At 38.3% G+C, this 24,346-nt stretch overlaps 1 protein-coding gene across 2 annotated transcripts in view; it reads right to left on the reverse strand.

The window, feature by feature from the left end:
* Positions 1–24,346, reverse strand: part of LOC128692059 (uncharacterized) — a 169,710-nt gene that overhangs the window by 33,727 nt on the left and 111,637 nt on the right. For both annotated transcript variants that reach the window (XM_070085247.1, XM_070085248.1), the window contains exons 3-5: positions 21,694–21,870; positions 13,153–19,776; positions 6,499–6,714 (exon numbers count right to left, since the gene is read on the reverse strand). In XM_070085247.1, the coding sequence (XP_069941348.1) occupies positions 6,499–6,714; positions 13,153–19,776; positions 21,694–21,870 (7,017 nt within the window). The remainder of the gene's footprint in view (positions 1–6,498; positions 6,715–13,152; positions 19,777–21,693; positions 21,871–24,346) is intronic.

Consider the following 24,346-nt stretch of genomic DNA (forward strand, 5'->3'; position numbering starts at 1 on the left):
GTTAGGTTCCAGGCTACCGCCGTAAAGTGGAAATCGCCGTAAAGTGGAACACCCTTTTTTCCCCCTTATAAATGCATACAAATACAAGATAACAAGTTTACACTAACATATATTAAGTTAGCAATAGAACTAGGCATCAAAAAACAATAAAAAACTACAATACACACATAGTGCACTCATTACTTACCTTAAAATATTTGTAGCCTTAATCTAGGGTGAGACTAGTAGTATTTATTGTAAGAAATCAAGTGTGGTATATATGGTAGTCAGCCGGGCTACCATACCACGCCACCCCACCTACACATAATATTCTATTACATTTAAGCATCCCAGAGCGATAAAATGCATATACAGTTCACTCATTACTTTTTTTTTTTTTTTTCAACAAGTCGGTCGTCTCCCACCGAGGCAGGGTGACCCAAAAAAGAAAGAAAATCCCCAAAAAGAAAATACTTTCATCATCATTCAACACTTTCACCACACTCACACATTATTACTGCTTTTGCAGAGGTGCTCAGAATACAACAGTTTAGAAGCATATACGTATAGAGATACACAACATATCCCTCCAAACTGCCATGATACTGATGCTGATGATACTGTGCTTATGGGAGATTCTAAAGAAAAATTGCGAAGGTTAGTGGATGAGTTTCAGAATGTGTGTAAAGGTAGAAAGTTGAAAGTGAACATAGAAAAGAGTAAGGTGATGAGGGTATCAAATGATTTAGATAAAGAAAAAATGGATATCAAATTGGGGAGGAGGAGTATGGAAGAAGTGAATGTTTTCAGATACTTGGGAGTTGACATGTCGGCGGATGGATTTATGAAGGATGAGGTTAATCATAGAATTGATGAGGGAAAAAAGGTGAGTGGTGCGTTGAGGTATATGTGGAGTCAAAAAACGTTATCTATGGAGGCAAAGAAGGGAATGTATGAAAGTATAGTAGTACCAACACTCTTATATGGATGTGAAGCTTGGGTGGTAAATGCAGCAGCAAGGAGACGGTTGGAGGCAGTGGAGATGTCCTGTCTAAGGGCAATGTGTGGTGTAAATATTATGCAGAAAATTCGGAGTGTGGAAATTAGGAGAAGGTGTGGAGTTAATAAAAGCATTAGTCAGAGGGCAGAAGAGGGGTTGTTGAGGTGGTTTGGTCATTTAGAGAGAATGGATCAAAGTAGAATGACATGGAAAGCATATAAATCTATAGGGGAAGGAAAGAGGGGTAGGGGTCGTCCTCGAAAGGGTTGGAAAGAGAGGGTAAAGGAGGTTTTGTGGGCGAGGGGCTTGGACTTCCAGCAAGCGTGCATGAGCTTGTTAGATAGGAGTGAATGGAGACGAATGATACTTGGGACTCATTACTTAACTTAAAATATTTGTAGTCTTAATCTAGGGTGAGATGAGTAGTATTAATTGTAAGAAATCAAGTGCGGTATGTATGGTAGCCAGCCAGGCCAACCCACCCACACATTCTATTCTATGATATTTAACCCTTTCAGGGTTTCTGACGTAATAGTACGGCTTACGCACCAGGGTTTTTGATGTACTAGTATGGCTTACGCACCACGGTTTTTGACGTACTAGTACGCCTAAATTCTAGCACCCTCAAATCTAGTGAGAGAAAGCTGGTAGGCCTACATATGAAAGAATGGGTCTATGTGGTCAGTGTGAACAGTATAAAAAAAATCCTGCAGCAGAGTGCGTAATGAGAAAAAAAAAACTTTGACAGTGTTTTTGGTTTAAAACAGCAACTTTGCACTGTATTTTCGTATGGTATTTATGGTGGTATTCTAGTTTTCCTGGTCCCATTTTATAGAATGGAAGACATATTACAGAAATTGAGACGATTTTGATTGGTTTTACAATGAAAAGTACCTTGAAATTGAGCTCAAAGTAGCAGAAATCTTCGATTTTTGCCAAAGTTCAAAAGTAAACAAATCATGCTACACGTCCAATACACGCCAACTAGTGAGTCTAATATTCTTTCACAAATGTGCTGATATTATTTATACCATTTCTACACTAATGCAGTAGTCTGCATAACAGTAAATCTTCTATTTTTTTTGTGAGAATAAAAATTCAAAGTGGAAAGCAAAAAAATGTAAGAGGGGCGTGCGAACATGACTAATGAACAGAGGAAATGTTATTTTAGTGCCAGGAATGTCTTTCTTGTTTATTCTGGACCCTATTTGGAAATTAGCATCTTTTGAAATTTATGTGAAATTGGCAAAATTGGATAGTTGAAATCGGTAAATGGGTGATTTCTCGTACTCATTCGATAGAAAAAAATGGAGTTCAGCAAAATAGTTATGATTTTTGTCAACTAGTACACTTGAATTGGCCGAAAATAGGGCTCAAAGTGGGCAAAACCGCCAATGCGTAAGCATGGTCGAGACTGCTAACTTCGTGAGAGCATAATTCCGTAAGTTTTCCATCAAATTTCATACTTTTGGTGTCATTATGATCGGGAAAAGATTCTCTATCTTTTTCATAAGAAAAAATAATTTTTTTTTTTAAATTTGTCAACCCTGAGAACAAGTCTGGGAGAGGGCCTGTCGACCCTGAAAGGGTTAAGCATCCCAGAGTGATAAAATGCATATACAGTTCACTCATTACTTACCTTAAAATATTTGCAGTCTTAATGTAGGGTCAGACGTGAGTAAACGAGATAAAATGAATAAATGAGAGAGAGAGAGAGAGAGAGAGAATGAGTACATGAGAGAGGACAGGCGCAGTGTTATGTAAACAAACCAGGCGAACGTAAGTTTTGTAAACAAACAAAGTGTACACGTCCGGTTTGTGTACAAGTTGTCTCTACATTGATACGGTAGAATAAATAAAGAACAACACTCCCATTCTCATGTAACACCATTTTTAGAAGAAATGACGCTCTGAGTGAAGGTAATAGAAATAAGTCACTCTGTCTGACTTTTCTGGGTTATCCTAGGTTCTCTACACATATGCTGCTATGGATGATAATCCATGTAACTGTATTTGTGTATACCTGAATAAACTTACATACATACAAAAGGAATAATTTTCTACAGTTACCCCCAGTAACACATTTTCTCTGATGTTAGACTAGAGAAAATGTTATTCTTGGTAAAAGTCTGGCTCCCACATCTCATATTTATGTTTGTTTATTCTATTATGGGGTGTATTTATCATCTTGATATGTTATGTATCATGTTTATGATATAATTTTGAAAGAAATATCATGGATGGATTAATGAAAATGTGTATATTAACCCTTTGACTGTTTTGGTCGTATATATACGTCTTCCGAGCCACCATGTTTGACATATATATACTCATACTAGCGGCTTCAAATCAAGCAGGAGAAAGCTGGTAGGCCCACATGTGAGAGAATGGGTATGTGTGGTCCGTGTGCATCATATAAAAAAAATCCTAGAGCATGTAGTGCATAATGAGAAAAAAAAAAACTCCGACTTTTTTTTTTAATTAAAATGCCGACTTTGTGATCTATTTTCGTATAGTACAGTGGACCCCCGCCTTACAATGGCATCGCATTACGTTAAATCCGCCATATGATACATTTTAACGCAAAAATTTTGCCTCGCCTTACGTGATTCGTCCGGGACGCATCCCACGTGTGGCCTCAGCGCCAGTGTTTACAAGCCAGCCAGTGTGGTCGCATCTACGCATACATTCGGTACATTTCACATTATTCCAGTGTTTTTAGTGCTTGTAACTGCAAAATAAGTCACCGTGGATCCCAAGAAAGCTTCTAGTGCCATCCCTGTGGTAAAAAGGGCGAGAATTAATATAGAATTGAAAAAAGAGATTAAGGAAATGTGTGCAAAGTGGGTTGAACTGCAAACCTTTATGGATGAAAATCACCCTGACACAGCTACTGCAAGCCGTATTGGCAACCTGTACAATGACAATGTTATGGCCCATTTTAGGAAAGTCTTAAAGGAATGGGAGGTACAGAGCTCTATGGACAGATTTGTTGTGCGACAGAGGTCCAGTGACTCTCAAGCTGGTCCTAGTGGTATTAAAAGAAGAAGGGAAGTAACCCCAGAAAAGGACTTGCTACCTCAAGTCCTAATGGAAGGGGATTCCCCTTCTAAACAATAACAACTTCCACACTCTCCCCTCCTCCCATCCCATCAATCATCACCAGATCTTCAATAAAGGTAAGTGTCATGTATTCTATTCTTAGTAGAGTAGTAATTGTGCATGTCTTCTTCAGTTTGTGTGTATTAAAATTAATATTTCATGTGGTAAAAATATTTTTTTTCATACTTTGGGGTGTCTTGCACGGATTAATGTGATTTCCATTATTTCTCAGGGGAAAATTAATTCGCCTTACGATAATTTTGGCTTACGATGAGCTCTCAGGAACAGATTAATATCGTAAGGCGAGGGTCCATTGTATTTAAGTTGTATTCTCGTTTTCTTGGTCTCCTTTGATAGAATGGAAAACATATTATAGAAATAGAGGTGATTTTGATTGGTTTTAATATAAAAATAACCTGGAAATGGAGCTCAAAGTAAGGGAAATGTTTGATTTTTGCCAATGTTCAAAAGTAAACAAATGATGTCATTGTCCAATAAATGTCCAACTAGCCATTCTAATATGCAGTCATGAATGGGTTGACATTATTTGTACAATTATTACAATATTGCAGTAGTCTGCATAACAGTAGATCTTCTATTTTTTTGTTTGAATAAAAATTCAAAATAGAAAACAAGAGTAATATCAGAGGGGCCTGGAGACGTGACTGATGAACAAAGAAAATGTTATTTTAGAGCCAGGAATGTCTGCATTGTTCATTCTGGACCTTATTTTGAAATTGTCATATTTTTTAATTTTCGTGAAATTGGGCAAATTGCAAATTTCTGACCACGTTATTGGGTAGTTGAAATCGGTAAATGGGCAGCTTCTTGTACATAATCGATAGAAAAAACAGAGTTCTAAAGAAATAGCTATGAGTTTGGTCGACTGGAACAATGGAATTAGCTGAAAATAGGGCTCAAAGTGGGCGAAATCGCCGATTTGTAAATATCACCAAGGTTGCTAACTTCATGAGAGCGTAATTCTGTCAGTTTTCCATCAAATTTCATTCTTTTGGTGTCATTACAATCGGGAAAAGATTCTCTATCATTTCATAAGAAAAATGTTTTTTTTTTTTTTAAATTTTGCGACAAAGGAGACACCTCAGGATTGGGGGTTGCGACAGTCAAGGGGTTAATGTAATATACGACATTTAATGAGACTTGGTGATGATTATTATTATTATTATTATTATTATTATTATTATTTCTAATGTGGTGTCACTTGTGCAAGTCGTCTGCTACCACATCTCATAATTTTTTTTTTTTTAACAAGTCAGCCGTCTCCCACCGAGGTAGGGTGACCCAAAAAGAAAGAAATCCCCAAAAAGAAAATACTTTTATCATCATTCAATACTTTCACCTCACTCACACATAATCACTGTTTTTGCAGAGGTGCTCAGAACACAACAGTTTAAAAGCATATACGTATAAAGATACACAACATATCCCTGTGGGGTGTATTTATCATCTTTATATGTTATGCATTGTGTTTATTATATAATTTTCAAAAAATATCATAGATGGATTAATGAAAATATGTATATTAACATAATATACGACATTTAATGAGACTCGGTGATTATTATTATCATTACTAATATGACGTCTCGAGACATAAGACACTCTCACTGATTTTAATGTGTACCTGCACGCCAGCACAGTACATAAGTTTATTTAGGTACAGGTATACATAAGTATAATTATCAGAGTAGATATAAAATATGAAATAACTTTTAAAAACACTTGAAATTTTGGAGTTTTCAGACATAATGGAGAGATAACAAAAAAAGGCACAATACCGTGACTGGAACGATACACAAATAACCCGCACATAAAAGAGAGAAGCTTACGACGGCGTTTCGGTCCGACTTGGACCGTGTCTTAATTTCATGTTGTTGGTATTATATACCATTCTTGTACTACTACTACTACTACTACTACTACTACCACCACCTCTTCCTGCCTATATATAGCCGTCCTGCTCCACTTCTGGTTAGTGTGACTTTGTCAATGGTCCAAGTCGGACCGAAACGTCATCGTAAGCTTCTCTCTTTTATGTGCGGGTTATTTGTGTATAATGGAGAGACTTAGTGCTTACGGATCTCACATAGAATGTAAACAAACAGGGTGGGGAACGATGACCGTATTAAAAAGTCAGGTGGGGGGGGAGCCATATAGTGTGTTTTGGTCATAATCTGAAATGACCGTATTAACGGAATGCCGTAAAGCGGGGCCCTACTGTACATGAGGCCTGAATAAGTAGTGAAAATAAATAAAAGATTTCAAAAAGGAGAATAAAGTGGTTTTAATTTATAAGACAAAATAAAGTTGGACTGACAGAATACCTGAAAATCAAAGGTTGGGTGTATACATAAATTGCAGCACATTAAAATTATAAAGGAATTTAACTTGCTCACCTGAAAAGCATCAATCGTATTTACAGTAAGGCTCATCCGACCAAAGAATTTTGCAAGTTTTTCTTCTAGATAAATTTTTTGTCGCTGATAAGGTGTTATGACTCCAATTTTTTGATTTCCAACTAATGGTTCCAGCACTTCAATAATAAGGCGGACTAGTGATGCTTCAGCAGGGTTAAATAGCTCACTGTTATGGCCCTTTTGCTCTTGTGATGTCTACAGGAAATGAAAGACATAGTAAGGGACACTCAAACTCTCAAAACAAATACTGTATGTATATCAAATTACACATATAATGAGGAATGAAAAAGAAATAAAAGCTGACCAACTAACCCAGATAAATTTAGAGTATATTTCTGATCATAAATCAACTTTTTAATTAACCCAAAAATGTACCTCAAAGTATACCCCTTAACTTATGGCCAAAATAAACAATACAGAGGCTAAGAAAAGTCATAGTTTTTGACTTGACAATGGTCCAGGAAGGACCGAAACATCATCTTAAGTTTCCTGGCTTAGCATTTAGTTTTGACTGTAATATTTGTGAATAAACTATACCTATTTTTTCTAATTAAAAAAAAAAACTGGATTAAACATCACAGAACATATAGCATGGCACAGAAGCATATGAACATGGATGTCATCAGGCTCAGATGCTACTGTTTGGCACGTGGATAGAGCTGCCCTTGGGACATATGTACTAAGTGATTTCATAATATTCCATTCTTTTTTGTGCTTCCAACTGCTAAATAAGTCATCATGGGCTCAAAGAAAGCTAGTGCCAGCCCTTTGGTAAAGAAAGTGAGAAACACAATTGAAATAAAGCGATCATTGAAAAATATGAAAGTGGAATGTGTTTCAGAGCTTGCCAGGATGTATGGCAAACACCATTCAACCATCATTTCAATTGTGGCAAAGGGAAAGGAAATCAAGAAGCTGCTGTTGCAAAAGGGGGTAGCTATCCTCACAAAAGAGAGATCACAAATTCTCGAAGAAGTGGAGAGGTTATTGTTGGTGTGGATTAACCAAAAACATTTAGCAGGAGATAGTATTATGCAGTTGATAATTTGTGAAAAGGCAAGGCAGTTGCATGACGATCTAGTAAAGTAAATACCTGCAATGAATGCTGATGTTTGTGATTTTAAGGCCAGCAAAGGCTGGTTTGAGAGATTTAAGAAGCGTAGTGGCATACACAGTGTGGTAAGGCAGTCAGTTCTGACAAATGTGCGGATGAAAAATATGTTCAGGAATTCAAGGACTATGTAAAAGCTGAAGGATTCCAACCCCAACAAGTGCCGAATTGTGATGAAACAGGCCTCTTTTGGAAGAAAATGCCAAAGAGAACCTACATCACACAGGAGGAAACAGCACTGCCAGGACACAAGCCTATGAAAGACAGGCTAGCTCTCATGTTTTGTAGTAATGATAGTGGGGATCACAAAGTAAAGCCTTTACTGGTGTATCACTCTGAAAATCCCAGTGTGTTGAAGAAAAACAGTGTCCCCAAGGCTAATCTGAGTGTGATGTGGAAGGCTAACAGTAAGGCATGGGTCACGAGGGAAATTTTCCTTGATTGGTTCAATGAAGTGTTTGGCCCCAGTATGAAGAAATACCTCCTGTAAAATAAATTGGAACTCATGTGCCTCCTGGTAATGGACAATGCTCCTGCTCATCCTCCAGACTGGGAAGAGTAAATGGTGCAGGGGTTTCGTTTCATCACAGTCAAGTTCTTGCCCTCTAATACCACTCATCTCCTCCAGCCCATGGACCAGCAGGTCATTTCAAACTTCAAAAAACTGTACACCAAAGCAGTGTTTCAAAAGTGCTTTGAAGTGACCTCAGACACTGAACTGACCCTAAGAGAGTTCTGGAAAGATCACTTCAATATCCTCCACTGCATAAACCTTATAGGTAAGGCTCGGAAGGGAGTGACTTCCAGGACTTTGAACTCTGCTTGGAGAAAACTGTGGCCACAATGTGTACAAGAGAGGGATTTTGAAGGGTTTGGGGCTGACCCTGAGAAGCCTATGCCAAATGTGGAAAATATTGTGGCATTGGGAAATTCCACGGGGTTCCGGTTTTTAAAAGAGGAGACAGACAGTACTAAACTACAGATCAACGTCACTGACAAGCATAGTATGAAAAGTTATCGAGAAGATTATCAGAAGAGTAGTGGAGCACCTAGAAAGGAATAACCTCATACATGACAACCAGCACAGCTTCAGGAAAGGGAAATCCTGCATCACAAACCCACTGTAGTTCTACGAAAAGGTAACAGAGAGAGGGATGGGTAGACTGCACCTTCTTGGACCGTAAGGAGAAATTCCACACAGTATCACACAAGAGACTGGTTGAAAAGCTAGAGAAGTAGGCAGGAACAGCAGGGAAAGTACTGCAATGGATTAGGGAATAGGGGAGACTGGGGCTAGTTGGCAACAGGGGCTAGTTGGCAACAGGGGTGAGTTGACACACTTGTAATAATTCAAATATTTACCGCTAGATGGCGTTGTTATTTACATCATAGGATCACCACGTGCTTCCTCACTCACCAATAACCATACCAAGAGGTTGCAGTACTTAACTGGAGTGGGGAAAAATTTTATTTTGATGTAGGTAAGTAAATTATCATTTGCTTATATTGTTTGCTGTAACATGTATGGGGTTACAGATGAGAAATATCCAATTTAGCCATAATTTAACTTAGGGCTGAAGGAGTGTTTACCCATGAAACAGTTTATATTAGGTTTATTAATATATACTAAAACCATTTATTTATGAACACTGGTATGGATGGGGCAAGTTGGCTCAACAAAAATGGGGCAAATTGGCACAGTGTCTGTAGGAAGAAAGCCCCAACTCCTGAAGAATTGAGGCCATTGCATAAAGCTGGTCCCAAGAAGAGAAGTGGAATGAACAGGAGGAAATGCTCCTCTGCCATTTTTGATTGACATGCCAGTGAAAAAGACATTGGAAAAGATATCAAAAGAAGCAAAGAAGAAACAATCAAAGAAATAAAAACGTGTTCATGGTGATGAGGAAAGTTCAGATGAAGAGGACAGTCTCTGTTTGGTATGTATGGGTCCTTTTTCCAAAAGCAAACCACGAGAAGTATGGATACAGTGTAGAATGTGCAAGTTGTGGGCACACGAAGCCTGCACTGATAAAGATTTGTTTTATACATGCCCCAACTGTGACTCAGATGATGATTTAGATTAAGTTCACCTCAGGTGTTAAGTTTTTTTTTTTCAACAATCCGGCCGTATCCCACAAAGGCAGGGTGGCCCAAAAAGAAAAACGAAAGTTTCTCTTTTTAAATTTAGTAATTTATACAAGAGAAGGGGTTACTAGCCCCTTGCCCCCGGCATTTTAGTCGCCTCTTACAACACGCATGGCTTACGGAGGAAGAATTCTGTTCCACTTCCCCATGGAAATAAGAGGAAATAAACAAGAACAAGAACTAGAAAGAAAATAGCAGAAAACCCAGAGGAGTGTGTATATATATGCTTGTACATGTATGTGTAGTGTGACCTAAGTGTAAGTAGAAGTAGCATGACGTACCTGAAATCTTGCATGTTTATGAGACAGAAAAAAGACACCAGCAATCCTACAATCATGTAAAACAATTACAGGATTCCGTTTTACACTCACTTGGCAGGACGGTAGCACCTCCCTGGGTGGCTGCTGTCTACCAACCTACTACGTACAGGTGTTAAGTATTCTGTGCAATTATTATCTGGAAGTGCAATTATTTTCAACTGAATGTATAACACCTAGTCAGCTTTTAATTTTATATTATTAAAAAAGGTTTCGTTCTTTACTAAGAAAAGATTTTTAAGTTTCTATGGAACTGAATATTATTGAAATGAAACATTATGAATAATTAGTATCTAAATTTACTGTTACATATTCCTAATTTACTATTACTATTTGCTGTGCCAATTTACCCCATAGTCTGTGCCAACTTACCCAAACATGGGGCAAGTTGGCACACGTGAAATGTGTTTTTCTAAAGAATACTGTGCTTTATTTTTTTTATTTCATGAAAAGTAAGAGGAAGATTTATATTTTTTCACTGGAAGTATAAAATTACCAAAATCGTTTTTTGTTTTTCTTTCATCACCGAAAATGTAAAAAGTGTGCCAACTAGCCCTGGTCTCCTCTACCTGACAGAAGAGATACGTGTGTTGGTATGTGACAAGGCATCAGAGTGGGTGCATGTGTTGAATGGGGGTTCCACAAGGGTCAGTTCTAGGTCTGTAGCTGTTTCTTGTATATGTGAATGACATGATGGAAGAGAGATTCAGAGATGTCCCAGTTCACAGATGATGTGAAGCTAATGAGGAGTATACAAGTGGACAAGGATCAGGTAAGCCTACAAGTGAACATGGACAGGTTGCAAACCTGGTCCAACAAATCGCTCCTGGAGTTTAACCCCAGCAAGTGCAAAGTTATGAAACTTGGGGAAGGGCAAAGAAGACTGCAAATGGAGCACAGCCTAAGAGGTCAAAGGCTACAAAACTCACTCAAGGAAGAGGATCTTGGCATAAGCATCACCAAGGACATCTGAGGCACACATCAACCAAATAACTGCTGCAGCATATGGGTGCCTGGCAGACCTGAGAACGGTGTCTCGACACCTACGTAAGGAACCATTCATGACACTGTACATCATGTACGTCAGACCCATACTGGAGTATGCGGCACCAGTATGGAACCCACACCTTGTTAAACACATCAAGAAATTAGAGAAAGTGCAAAGGTTTGCAACCAGACTAGTCCTAGAGCTAAGGGGGTATGACCTACGAGGAGAGGTTAAGGAAAATCAGCCTGATGACACTGGAAAACAGGAGGGATAGGGAGGACATGATAATGGCATATAAAATACTGAGTGGAATTGACAGGGTGGATAGGGACAGAATGTTTCAGAGATGGGACACAACAACAACAAGGTAACACAACTAGAAGTTGAAAACTCAGATGAGTTACAGGAATGTTACGAACTATTTCTTCAGCCACAGAGTTGTCAGGAAGTGGAACAATCTAGAAAATGAAGTAGTGGAAGCAGGAATCACACACAGATTTAGATGAGGTACAATAAGGGTCCCAGAGAGCATGCATGCGCACACACACATGCACGCACACACAAATGCACACACACATGCATGCACACACACATGGAAAAGATTATCAGGAGGAGAGTGGTGGGGCACCTAGAAAGGAATGAGCTCATCAACAACAGCCGGCACGGTTTCAGGGATGGGAAATCTTGTGTCACAAACCTACTGGAGTTCTATGACAGGGTAACAGCAGTAAGACAAGAGAGAGAGGGGTGGGTAGATTGCATTTTCTTGGATTGTAAGAAGGAGTTTGACACAGTCCCACAAAAGAGATTAGTGCGAAAGCTGGAGGACCAGGCAGGGATAACAGGAAAGGCACTGCAATGGATCAGGGAATACCTGTCAGGAAGACACCAGCGAGTCGTGGTACGTGGCGAGGTGTCAGAGTGGGCACCTGTGACAAACGGGGTTCCACAGGGGTTAGTCCTAGGACCGGTGCTATTCCTGGTATTTGTGAACGACATGATGGAAGGAATAGACTCAGAGGTGTCCCTGTTTCTAAATGATGTGAAGTTGATGAGAAGAATTCAATCGGGATCTAGACAGGCTGCAGGCCTGGCCCAGAAATTGGCTCCTGGAGTTCAATCCCACCAAGTGCAAAGTCACAAAGACTGGGGAGGGGCAAAGAAGATCGCAGACGAAGTACAGTGTAGGGTGCCAGAGACTACAAACCTCACTCAAGGAAAAGGATCTTGAGGTGAGTATAACACTGAGCCTATCTCCTGAGGCGCACATCAATCAAATAACTGCTGCAGCATAAGGCACCTAGCAAACCTAAGAACAGCATTCCAACATCTTAATAAGGAATCATTCAGGACCCTGTACACTGTGTACATTAGACCTATATTGGAGTATGCAGCACCGGTTTGGAACCCACACCTAGCCAAGCATATAAAAAAACTAGAGAAAGTGTAAAGGTTTGCAACAAGACTAGTCCCAGAGCTAAGGGGTATGTTCCACGAGGAGAGGTTAAAGGAAATCGACCTGATGATACTGGAGGGAGAGGGGGATGTGATAACGACATATAAAATTCTGAAAGGAATCAACAAGGTGGACAGAGACATGATGTTCCAGAGTTGGGACGCAGCAACAAGGGGTCACAGTTGAAAATTGAAGACTCGGATGAATGACAGGGATGTTAAGAAGTATTTCTTCAGCCACAGAGTTGTCAGGAAGTGGAATAGTCTGGGAAGTGATGTAGTGGAGGTAGGATCTATACATAGCTTTAAGAAAAGGTATGATAAAGCTTACAGAGCAGGAAGAGTGACCTAGTAGTGAATAGTGAAGAGGTGAGGCCAGGAGCTATGATTCGACCCCTGCAACCACAATTAGATGAGTACACACACACACACACACACAAAAAAAAAAAAAGACTGGTGAAATTGAAAATCCAACGAAGAAAATTCCTATCTAAGATACAACATAATCAATATAATAAGTAATTTTTGGAAAGTAAGATGACCCAGGAACTAATTTCAGACAAAAAAAAATCCTCGGTCTTACCATCTATTCTAGATGTACAAAAACCTTCACTAACCTTCAAATCAAACACTATGTATGGCTTGAGGTCACAGTTCCGCTCATCAATAATGTGTGGACTAGTGAGAAGTCTGTCTGAATAAAAGTGCTGAGCAGGCCAGGCAGCAATCTCTGGATGCATTCGATACTGAACATTTAAAGTATGTACCATATTATCTAACTGCAGCTCTACTATAAAACGATGATATAATCGTTCAAATAATGACTGCTTCAGATTTTTATTTTGTGCCAACTGGGAGAGCACCGTTGCTGGGAGCTGCCGATGGTCACCGACTAGCACCAGTTTATGAACTTTAAGAAGAAGAGGTAGCCATGTTTCCATCTCCGTGCATTGTCCTGCCTCATCAATGATGCAGCAAGTAAAACCATGAGGGGTGTTACTAAAAACATCTGACATAGCTCCAGACAAGCATCCACCAAGAGTTGTCGTTATGACTTCTGCATTGAGAAGAATTTGCTGCTGCCACTTCTGTTGCAACTGATATCTTTCTTGTGCAGATGGCTGTGAATGGAAACTTCTTTCAAAATCAGCTTTAGCACGAGCTAATTCAGTAAGACGATTTTCCAGAGACTTGATGTCCTCCTTGCTCATGTTATCCTTCCTGGCATTTTGTAAACTCTCTGCAGCTTCTTCCACCATGGCTTTCCTTCTGTCCCACTCCTGTTTGGTGGAAAGATTTTTAGGGCTTGAAAGTTCCAATTTAACTTGCTTCTGTACAAATGAATCCAGATGGCACTCCTTGATTTCTGGGTTTATACTTTCTCTGACACCAACCCTCACAACACGCAAACATATGCCAATTTCTTTGAGTTTAAGGAGTCTTAAAGTGAGCTCATTAACAGCAGCATTAGATGGAGCACACAGTAAAATACGACAAAATGGTAACCCTCTCTTGTAAGACATCTTTATAATTTGAGCTATGATAGCTGTAATTGTGCGAGTTTTGCCTGTGCCTGGGGGACCATGGATTAGGCTCAGCTTGGGCACATTGTAACTTAACACACATTTACTACTGACTTCTACAACTGCTTTTCTTTGTACATCATTAAGGGACATCCCATCAACTAAATACTGGCCACATTCACGGCTGCAAGCAAAAGCAGCTTCAGTTGGTTTTAGGAAATCTGAAAAAAGTGGGGAGAGAGGAAGTTTACACAGTCCTTCCCATATGCGAGTACTTGGTCGAATGTATGACACATTACTGATCCATATAATTTGTCCACTCTTAACTATCAAAATATCTTTTTTAGTTACTCGCACTGCCATCATAAGACATATTTCACCATTTGGACAAGCTTGTTCCAACTCTCTTGTCATCAAACGCTTCCGATTCTTTGTAAAATGGTCCACATAACCAAAAATAGTCATCTTTTTAACCCCCTCTTGAATTCTAAGAGATATAAGGGAGCCCTGTCTAGGATGTAATCCTCTGTTGCTCTGATTTTGTGTGATTATTGTTACCATATTGATACCCCAAAATTTAAGTGGAGATTTTCCATCTTCAATAAAAGCTTGATTCACTACATCAATTTGTGTGGGCAGCCAAATGTTAGAAAGTCTGTATTTCAACCAATCCTGATATACATTTTCCCAAACCTCTAAGTACATAAGATTGCTAAATATTTCTTTATAATCATTATAGGAACTGTAAAGTATCAGAGTTGGGTAGTTGGTACTTGTAGCTACTGGTGGTGGAGGTACTGCACCACCTTTACCACTTGCTTCATTTTTTTCTTGCCCAATTCTGTATACATCTAGCCAGTCATAATTCCACCTACATATGTGATAGATGAAATATTCCATGTAGTTTGGTGGAAGGTGATATTTCTGTATCAAAAGTTCTCTGGGTAGAATTTCACGTGCTCTCACTTCTAGTTTTCCAGCCTTATCACTGTCTTTGCGAGGTGATATAAGCAATGCATTAACAAGGTCCTCTGACTTCTGTGGAAAGTGCACTTTTTTCTCTTTTGTGCCAGATTTTGGTATAAACAACCGTAATATGCCTTTCTGAGGCTTTTCAATATCATTAGCATTTCTAACTTCCTCTGATGTCTGTTGAAGCAGGTCTGCATTTTCTTTGTTATTATCTCCAGAAGTAATTATATTTTTGGGTTGCATTCCTAGGGATGAAGTAGTATTAGAGGTACTTACCCTAGGTTTTGCTAAGACAACCCCACTGCCACTATTCATGTGGGTTTCAGAAGCATCACAAGCTTGAGACTTCAGATTTTTAGAATCTTCCTTTTCAGTATTTCTAGGGATCTTGTAATTTACTTTTCTGGGTTTTGGTAAAGGTGCTGCAGATGAGAATATATCAATATCGATCAATCTCTCGGAACGTGTCTTTTTTGTGACTTTTGCTGCTACCTTAGGTCGAGGTTTCTCTTTTTTGGAACTATCATCTTGCACATTTTTTCTCTGAACAGAAATATTCTCACCAGCACGTGGCTTATCAGTTACTAAGTGTGATTTTCTGTGATAATTATGCCTTCTATCATTAGCTTTAGCACTCTGGTCTTCCTTTATTTTAGGAATAAGATGATGCTTTTCTCTAGGCTTGTGTTCCAGTGTTGCTTTATATGACTCAAGATTAAATTTTGATGTTAAATTATCTCTTAGGTGCGAACGATTCTTAGATTTCTTTTTCTGAGGACCCACAATTTTTTGCCAAGCTGGAACTGTAATAGTTTGCACAGTTAATTTCTCAGATTTTTTACTTGTTGAAATCCATTCCTCTTTCTTACTGTCATTTTTATTGCTTTTAGATGCACTCTCTACATTATCTATGGTACTTTCAGGTGACTGTACTCTGGAAGTCTCTTGAGAAGTGCTTCTTCTTCTTCGCTGTGGTGGCAGCTTGGGGTCTGTCAACTGAGATGTTCGTTTCTCTTTATTTTTTAATTTTTCAATAATGGCCTCAAGGTTTTTTGAGCTGTCTGAAGATCTCTGATCACTTTTGTATGTGTCATCTACCTTATCAGCAGCTATTTCATCTAATATTTCTTGTGAAAGCACTGGCCACCAATCTTCATCTTCAACACTGTTTATTCCACTGGGGCCTGGCAGGGAATCAAGAGAACTTGAGTCTGCAGATTTAGATCCTTTACTGTCAGTATCTTTATCACTGTCATCATCATCAAAAAAGGACTGAGACAGAACAGGAAACCAATGGTCATCATTTAATGCCTTGCCTTCCTCTGGGGCATCATTCTTTGATGTGTTGGTGACATCTTGGTTTAGTTCTTGTTCATCATCTCTAAACAGTTCTTCAATATCTAAGTCAGGGCTAGAAGGCAAAGGACCAAAGGAGACATCTTGTGATGGCATCTCATCCTCATCACTTGAAACCCATATAGTTTCATCTACCTGTGAATACATGCAAATGATATCATCCTCGTCGTCTCCATCCACCGTCTTATCTTGTACCTGCGTAGGATTGTCATTAAATTCTTTCTTAATGGATATTCCATTATTCTCACTGTCTTCAATTTTCTCTTTCTTTATTTTAATTTCCTCCACATTTGGTTCTTCAGTTTTTTCTGTTTTAACTGTAACCATTGGAGGTAGAGAAGATTTGGTTAGGATATTACGAGAGCCCACATCAGAAATATCTGTTTCTTTATTAAGTCTTATGTCTTTTGAATGGCACAATTTACTATTATTGTTTCTTGTGAAAGTCTCTGATGTACTAAAAGATGTGCTAGTATGTCTTCCTGTAACACTTGATTCATCTTTATTATAACCCTTATCATGAAGAGCAGTGCCGTCTTCAGTACCTGTAGACAATGGACCTTTCTTATTCATACTGTCTTTCTGTCGAGACAATGGCTGATTTTCACACGTGCCAGAAAACTGATCCTTTTTGTCTCTTTGGAGGCGACTGTAATTTTTTTGAGATTCAAGCTGCTCTTCAGGAACATCTGTCTTAATATCTCTAAGGTTTTCTCCTTTGTGCTTTCTCTGATTTTCTCTTGCATTTCTAGGGTAACTTGCAATTTTGTTCTCCGATTCTCGAGATTCTGAGAAAAGTGACAGAGAATGGGACATCTCCTTACTGACACAGGAAATGTTTACATCAGGCAAATCATCATCTAGTGTAATTCGAGAATCCTTAAACAGTTTATTCATACCACCTTCTGAATTTTTTTTATTAATTTGAGGCACAGCAGATTTCAGTGGCATATTTTTGTGTTCACTTGGTATGACTACTTTATCTTTGCTCGCACCTACTATAGATGGTGGTAATCTTTCCACAGACACACTGCATGTTTTGTATTTCCAGTCATTTAGAGTGGCTTTTATGCCAATACGTTTCACTGCTAAAGATTTAGTTTCAATTCCTCTAGGTTCAACATTCTTATCTGGCTTATCTGAAGATTCTTCAGTGGAATCACTATCAGAGTTGATAATTATGGCTCTGCATCTTTTAGTTCTTCGGCGCTGCATTTGTAGTTCCATTTCACTGCTCTCTAAATCATTAGAGGAATCACTATTAGAATTAATTATCTTACCTTTGGATCTTTTAATTTTGTGACACTGCATCTGAAATTCAGCTTCACTTCTTTCTAAATCCTTAGATGAATCACTATCAGAATCAATGATGGTTCTTTTGGACTTTTTAGTTTTGCCATGATGCATTGGTAATTCATTCTTGCTACTCTCTAAAGCCTTAAATGAATCACAATCAGAATCAATTTGTATAGTCTCACTACTCTTGGGTTTTCTGTGGTCTAGCTGTAGCTCAGTTTGATGGCTGTTTGCAATATTTTCTTCCACATTATTCAACAACCTGGGTGACTCACTTAACTTAACTTTCTTTACATTGTTTATATGATTTTCAGCACTATCACTTATTTCTTCACTTGATTTCTCGGTAGTTTTTCTTTTTCTTTTTACTGACAAATCTTCCATTGCTGCTGAAGTGTCTATTATTTCAGAGATAACACTTATATCCTCATCTGCTATTCTGCATTTTATGTGCTCACTGTCTTTATCACAGTTCATATTTTTTACTTCATTCACACACTCGGTTACTGTCATAGATTCTGGCTCAGGTTCAGTGAGGTCAATACTTATGGGTAAATCTGAGTTATCCATGTCAATTGAAATGTGGTCATCTTTGTGTGTTGGGGTGCCTCCTATGTTTTCCAGAGTAGATCTGTTTGCCAGTGAATCATTTTTAGTGCCAATGGAAGAACATTCAATTCCTGAATTATCACCTTTAGTGTAAAAGACTGTGGTTGTGCTTTTATCAGGAGAGACCCTTGGCTCTACAGTTGAATTATGCTCTTCAAAAGCTTCACTGGACACTTTATCAATCTTAGATTCCAAAGTTTGTTGTGACTGTCTTGCTCCAAAATTTTTATTTGGTTGTACATTCACAGATGTTTCTGAAACTTCATGCAAAGATAAAGCATTTCCAGGATGTTTTGTAAGTTGATGTATTGATGGAATTGTGGAAGAACCATGTGAAGAATCAGACTCGATCAATAATTCCTTTGAACTCGGAACTTGCATAGGAGCTACCAACACAGAAGACTCTGTCTGCTGGGCATCCTGGGTCTGCTGACCATGTACCTGCAATTTTGAAGACCTAGGCACAAGAGATTTTGGTTCACTATCAACACCTCTGTAAGCAGAACTTACAATTTGCATATTTGATGACTGATTGCATGATTCAATTTCTAGATTTAAAGAAAATGATGTTGATTCAGGGGAAAATGTAGGATGCATGACTGCCTCGCACACTGCTGATACTGACTTTCGTGTCTCCTGTGCTTGGGATGATACAATTGTATTTTGACTATATCTCTGCCAAGATTTAGAAGATTCTGGAATATGACTCATCCCACTTTTAGAATTAAGCTTACTGAATACTTCTTTATACTGAGAACCTGAAGCACTGTCCATTTGCCTTAAATCTATTTGATGAAATATTTCAGAAGCATTTTTAGTGAGTGTTCCTGAGGCATGTACGTTATCTAGTCTACACTGAGAGTGTTGGTGTGGCCCACTAGCAGGATAATTCCACTGTTGTGGGTTATATCTTGAAACAGCTGCATCGTGTTCTAGACTGTGACTCTGAACTTCTGACTGAATTTGGAGATCTGTTTGTACTTTTGAAGGTAATGCTACCATTTGATTTGGGTAGACAGTATTAAGTGCAGAATTTGATCTATTAACATGTAATACATGAGATCTTTCATGATATTTATTTTGCAAGTGTAATTCTGATAAAGGTTCTTGAATCCTATTTTCTAACTGGGACACACATTGAGTCAATGGTTTACTTTGTGGTGCCTGTCGCAATGAAGGCATTGTGGGACCATGTGGTAATGAAGGAAAAGGTCGAGTTTCCTGATTCTGCAACACAGGATATGAGGCACTACCAGATGTGAAACCTGAGCAAGATGTCAAAGGATCTAAGACATCAGATCCTTGCTTGGATGATCCAGGTTGATCAAGTCTATTTCCACTGTATTCATTTGTAAATTGGGTCCTAATGTGGTTGACAGGAGCATTCTTGTGAGCCATTGCTTGAATGCCTGAAGAATTGTTTAACAAAGACTGCTCATTGTTTGAAACTTCAGCATACAATACTGTATGCTCTAGTTTCTCATTCTGCAATAGCAAATGATACATCTGTTATTTTTTTTTTTACAAAGTAACTAGTAAACATATTTAACAAATTAATGGCCACCAAGGATTAAAGCAATAGGTATAAACAGTGGTCCTTTTGTTACAATATTAATCCATTCTACATGATGTATCATACCTCAAGACTAGCATAACTCAAACCCCCAAATGCATGGTTTTATGGCAATTTATTCCATAAAGACCCCAGAAGTTCAACTTTTACAGTACCTTGGACTTGTATGCTCACAGATATAACTAGCAGGCATTGTGCCTCCCTTCATCTGCTTCTCTCTTATCCACAATAACAACAGTTTTTTCATCTCTATGATAATTTCTCTGCCTTTTTTTCCCCTACCTAAGATTTGACAGCACTATAATATTAGAGATGGTTAATTGTGAAAAGCCATATTATGTATTAACCCTTTGACTGTCGCGGCCGTATATATACGTTTGCGAGGTACCGTGTTTGACGTATATATACTCATAAATTCTAGCGGCTTCAAATCAGGCAGGAGAAAGCTAGTAGGCCCACATGTGAGAGAATGGGTCTGTGTGGTCAGTGTGCACCACATAAAAAAAATCCTGGAGCACGCAGTGAATAATGAGAAAAAAAAAACTCCGACCGTTTTTTTTAATTAAAATGCCGACTTTGTGGTCTATTTTCGTATAGTATTTGTGGTTGTATTCTCGTTTTCTTGGTCTCATTTGATAGAATGGAAACTATATTATAGAAATGGAGGTGATTTTGATTAATTTTACTATAAAAAGAACCTGGAAATGGAGCACAAAGTACAGGAAATGTTTGATTTTTGCCGATGTTCAAAAGTAAACAAATGATGTCATTGTCCAATAAATGTCCAAATAGCCATTCTAATACGCAGTCATGAATGGGTTGATGTAATTTTTACAATTATTACAGTATTGCAGTAGTCTGCATAACAGTAAATCTTCTATTTTTTGTTTGAATAAAATTTCAAAATAAAAAGCAAGAGTAATATCACAGGGACCTGGAGACATGACTGATGAACAAAGAAAATGTTATTTTAGAGCCAGGAATGTCTGCTTTGTTCATTCTGGACCTTATTTTGAAATTGTCGTATTTTTTAATTTTCGTGAAATTGGCCAAATTGCAAATTTCTGACCATGTTATTGGGTAGTTGAAATCGGTAAATGGGCAGTTTCTTGTACTCAATCGTTAGAAAAAATAGAGTTCTGAAGAAATAGTTATGAGTTTGGTTGACTGGAATAACGGAATTAGCCAAAAATAGGGCTCAAAGTGGGCGAAATTGCCGATTTTTAAATATCGCCGAAGTCGCTAACTTCGCGAGAGCGTAATTCCGTCAGTTTTCCATCAAATTTCGTTTTTTTGGTGTCTTTACAATCGGGAAAAGATTCTCTATCATTTCATAAGAAAAAATAATTTTTTTTTTTTTTAAATTTTGCGACACCAGGAGACACCTCAGGATTTGGGGTTGCGACAGTCAAGGGGTTAATGTACTAATTCTAGCTCCTGCATCATTTTTTTTTTCACAATTCCTTATTTGATATTCAGAGAAATTATCTACTTACTGTGCATTTTAGAGCCATGACGACTTGATAACAAAAAGAAGGTGCAATTAAATCAAAAGTGCATATCGTATCTCAAATTTTTCATTACAATGCAAAACTAAATTCCTTTACGAGGGTAAATCGTAACCCCAGCCCATCATAACTCAAGGGACCACTGTATATTCTAGTTAAAGGCCTTTTATTTTTACAAGTTTAACATTTGAAAAGTTACCAAATAGTGTTCTCAATTGTAAAAAAAATTATATAATAAAAATAGTGGCTGGCCAGCAACAGATGGTGGTATTTTGTTAATCTGAAGAAATGGAAAACATTTCTACAACAGATGGAACTCACAGATGAATCAGGATCATCTTGACAGAGCTTTAGAAAGACGAAGTTTTTATTTGACAAATTATCGTTTTTGGCATGTACAAGGGGAACACCCAAGCCTATCCTGGATCCCCTTCGAAGCTCTGCAAAGTTATTGACATCTTGAAGCACAAGATCTTCAACGTATGTGAAGTTGGTGTCCTGAAAATAATACCAGAATAATTCTTTCATTCCTACCAATTGTAGTTTATCACAAAATGCAATAAATGCCACTCCCCACCTCTTCCAAAAACTAATGAGATCAATTACATTTTTCTGCCAATTCCTTCTCTGTTAAATAAATTAATCTTTCTTATCACTTGTTAGGTGGTATTGCTCAAATGATTCTAAACAGTGGTGGTGTTTTGTTCATCAGGAAACAGAACAAGAGTATTTCTGAAATATACAAACTATGTTGCTTGCTGTTAGGTACTTGCACACTATGCTTGCAGAATAACAGCCTTACCTACCATCTAACGAGCAAGAGATTGTAATAAATTCCTATGATGGTTAGGTTGTAATTTTTTAATGGAACATTGCTCCCATCAGAAAGAGGTTCCCAAACTTGCATCATATTAGTGAAACAAAGACTACTGATGTAGTTTTTTCTTACAAAAATGTAGACTACAGAGTGGAGAAAAACCCCAAAAGTTGCCTGGATAACCAACCCACAATCTAACTACTGTATTATTTATGTCAGAAAAAATCTTGCTTCATTTACTTATGCTAAAGTAAATGCAGGCAACTTCTTGATTAACATCATTAATATTTATGCTTAAGCTAATCCATTTTAACCAGATGCTCTACCTGATCCCATTAATAGTGAACCTACCATTAATCTTGTAGATTATAATGCCAGATGCAAGAATATTCTGGGATCAATGACAAACATCAATGGAACTAAATTCCTAAATGAATACAAGAATGCTAGAATAGAGAGTACTATTGAGCCCACTCGTATATACTGTGGAATATTAGATCTGCTCCTAGAATTTAATGTACTATACACAATGTCTGACCCTGTAATAAGTGGTGATCACTTTCCAAGTCTCACATCCATTAATTTTGAGCACATAACCAGAAATCAAGGAGCAACTGTAAATACAAATGTAAAAATGTATTCTTAACAAAGATCACTGAAAAAACTTTATTAATTATATGGATCAATAGTATAAGAGTTACAAGCACACTGGCACATAAAGATTTTATGATGATCTAGTTGCTACTATAGAGAATTTGCTCACAAATCAAGGGAATAAAACGAAAGGGCACAAATCTTTTTATTTAAAATGTTAACACATACCATCAGAGTACTATAATGACCAACAACTACACAATTTAACCCTTAAACGGTCCAAACGTATATATACGTTCACGTGCATAGCACCCCAAACGTATATATACGTTCACGTTCGTAGCACCCCAAACGTATATATGTTTTATTTTTCCTGCCTCCAAATTTGGCACGATTGGCCTGAGATGCCTGGTCAGCATGGAATTGGTCTTAACACTTGGTGTACACAGTATTAAAAAATCTGGGACCACTTAGTACCTTGTGGGAGCACCAGTTAAATTGAGCACCAGCTAGAGCAAACAGTGCGGCAAACGCAAAGGATTCACTGATGTAATGTCATATTAACACTTCTCTTTTAAGAGGAAAGTGATGTTAACCCCAAGTTTAGGGTCTGTCGATCTCTGTCTATCTTTGTCTATCTCTGTCTGTCTATCTCTGTCTATCTGTCTCTGTGTCTATCTCTATCTGTCTCTGTCTATCTGTATCTGTCTGTCTCTATCTGCATCTGTCTCTATCTGTATCTGTCTCTGGCTTTGTCTGTCTCTGTCTATCTCTTTCAATCTGTCTTTATCTATCTCTGTCTCATAGGTACACATAAATGCAAGTATATGTAGTATAAATTACCTAGGATAACCCAAACATACAGACAAAGTGCTATACTCTGCTTGAAGATGTGAGTAAAGGTGATGATGCAGTCTTGTGGCTCTCTCTGAGACAGAGAGCTAGACAGATAGACAAGGAGCTTGACAGACAGACAAATAGACAGAAATGTTTGTGTACCAGCAAAAACAAAGCGAGGGGGATGGTCATCTAATCTTTTCTTATCAGCTGCACCCTCCCTCACCCTCGTTTACGCTCATCAAACGTCAGCTCTTATCAGATGTTATCTCCCCTTATCATGTCACTGTCAGGGGTGGACTTTGTTTTTCATGCTTCAAGGGAACATATTACAGTGGGCCCCCGCCTAATGTTGGCATCACATAACGTTAAATCCGCCTAGCAATACATTTTATCGCTAAAATTTTGCCTCGCATAGCGCTAAAAAACTCGCTCAACGCGATTCGTCCGAGACGCGTCTATGTGCAGCCTGAGCCAGCCTCACATGTTCCGCCAGTGGCATTGTTTGCAAGCCAGCCTCCACGGTAACATCCAAGCATACAATCGGAACATTTTGTATTATTACAGCATTTTTAGTGATTTAACCTGCAAAATAAGTGACCATGGGCCCCAAGAAAGCTTCTAGTGCCAACCCTACAGGAATAAGGGTGAGAATTACTATGGAGATGAAGAAAGAGATCACTGCTAAGTATGAAAGTGGAGTACGTGTCTCCGAGCTGGCCAGGT

The sequence above is a fragment of the Cherax quadricarinatus genome, chromosome 15 (assembly GCF_038502225.1).
Source record: "Cherax quadricarinatus isolate ZL_2023a chromosome 15, ASM3850222v1, whole genome shotgun sequence".
NCBI classification, from domain to species: Eukaryota; Metazoa; Arthropoda; class Malacostraca; order Decapoda; family Parastacidae; genus Cherax; species Cherax quadricarinatus.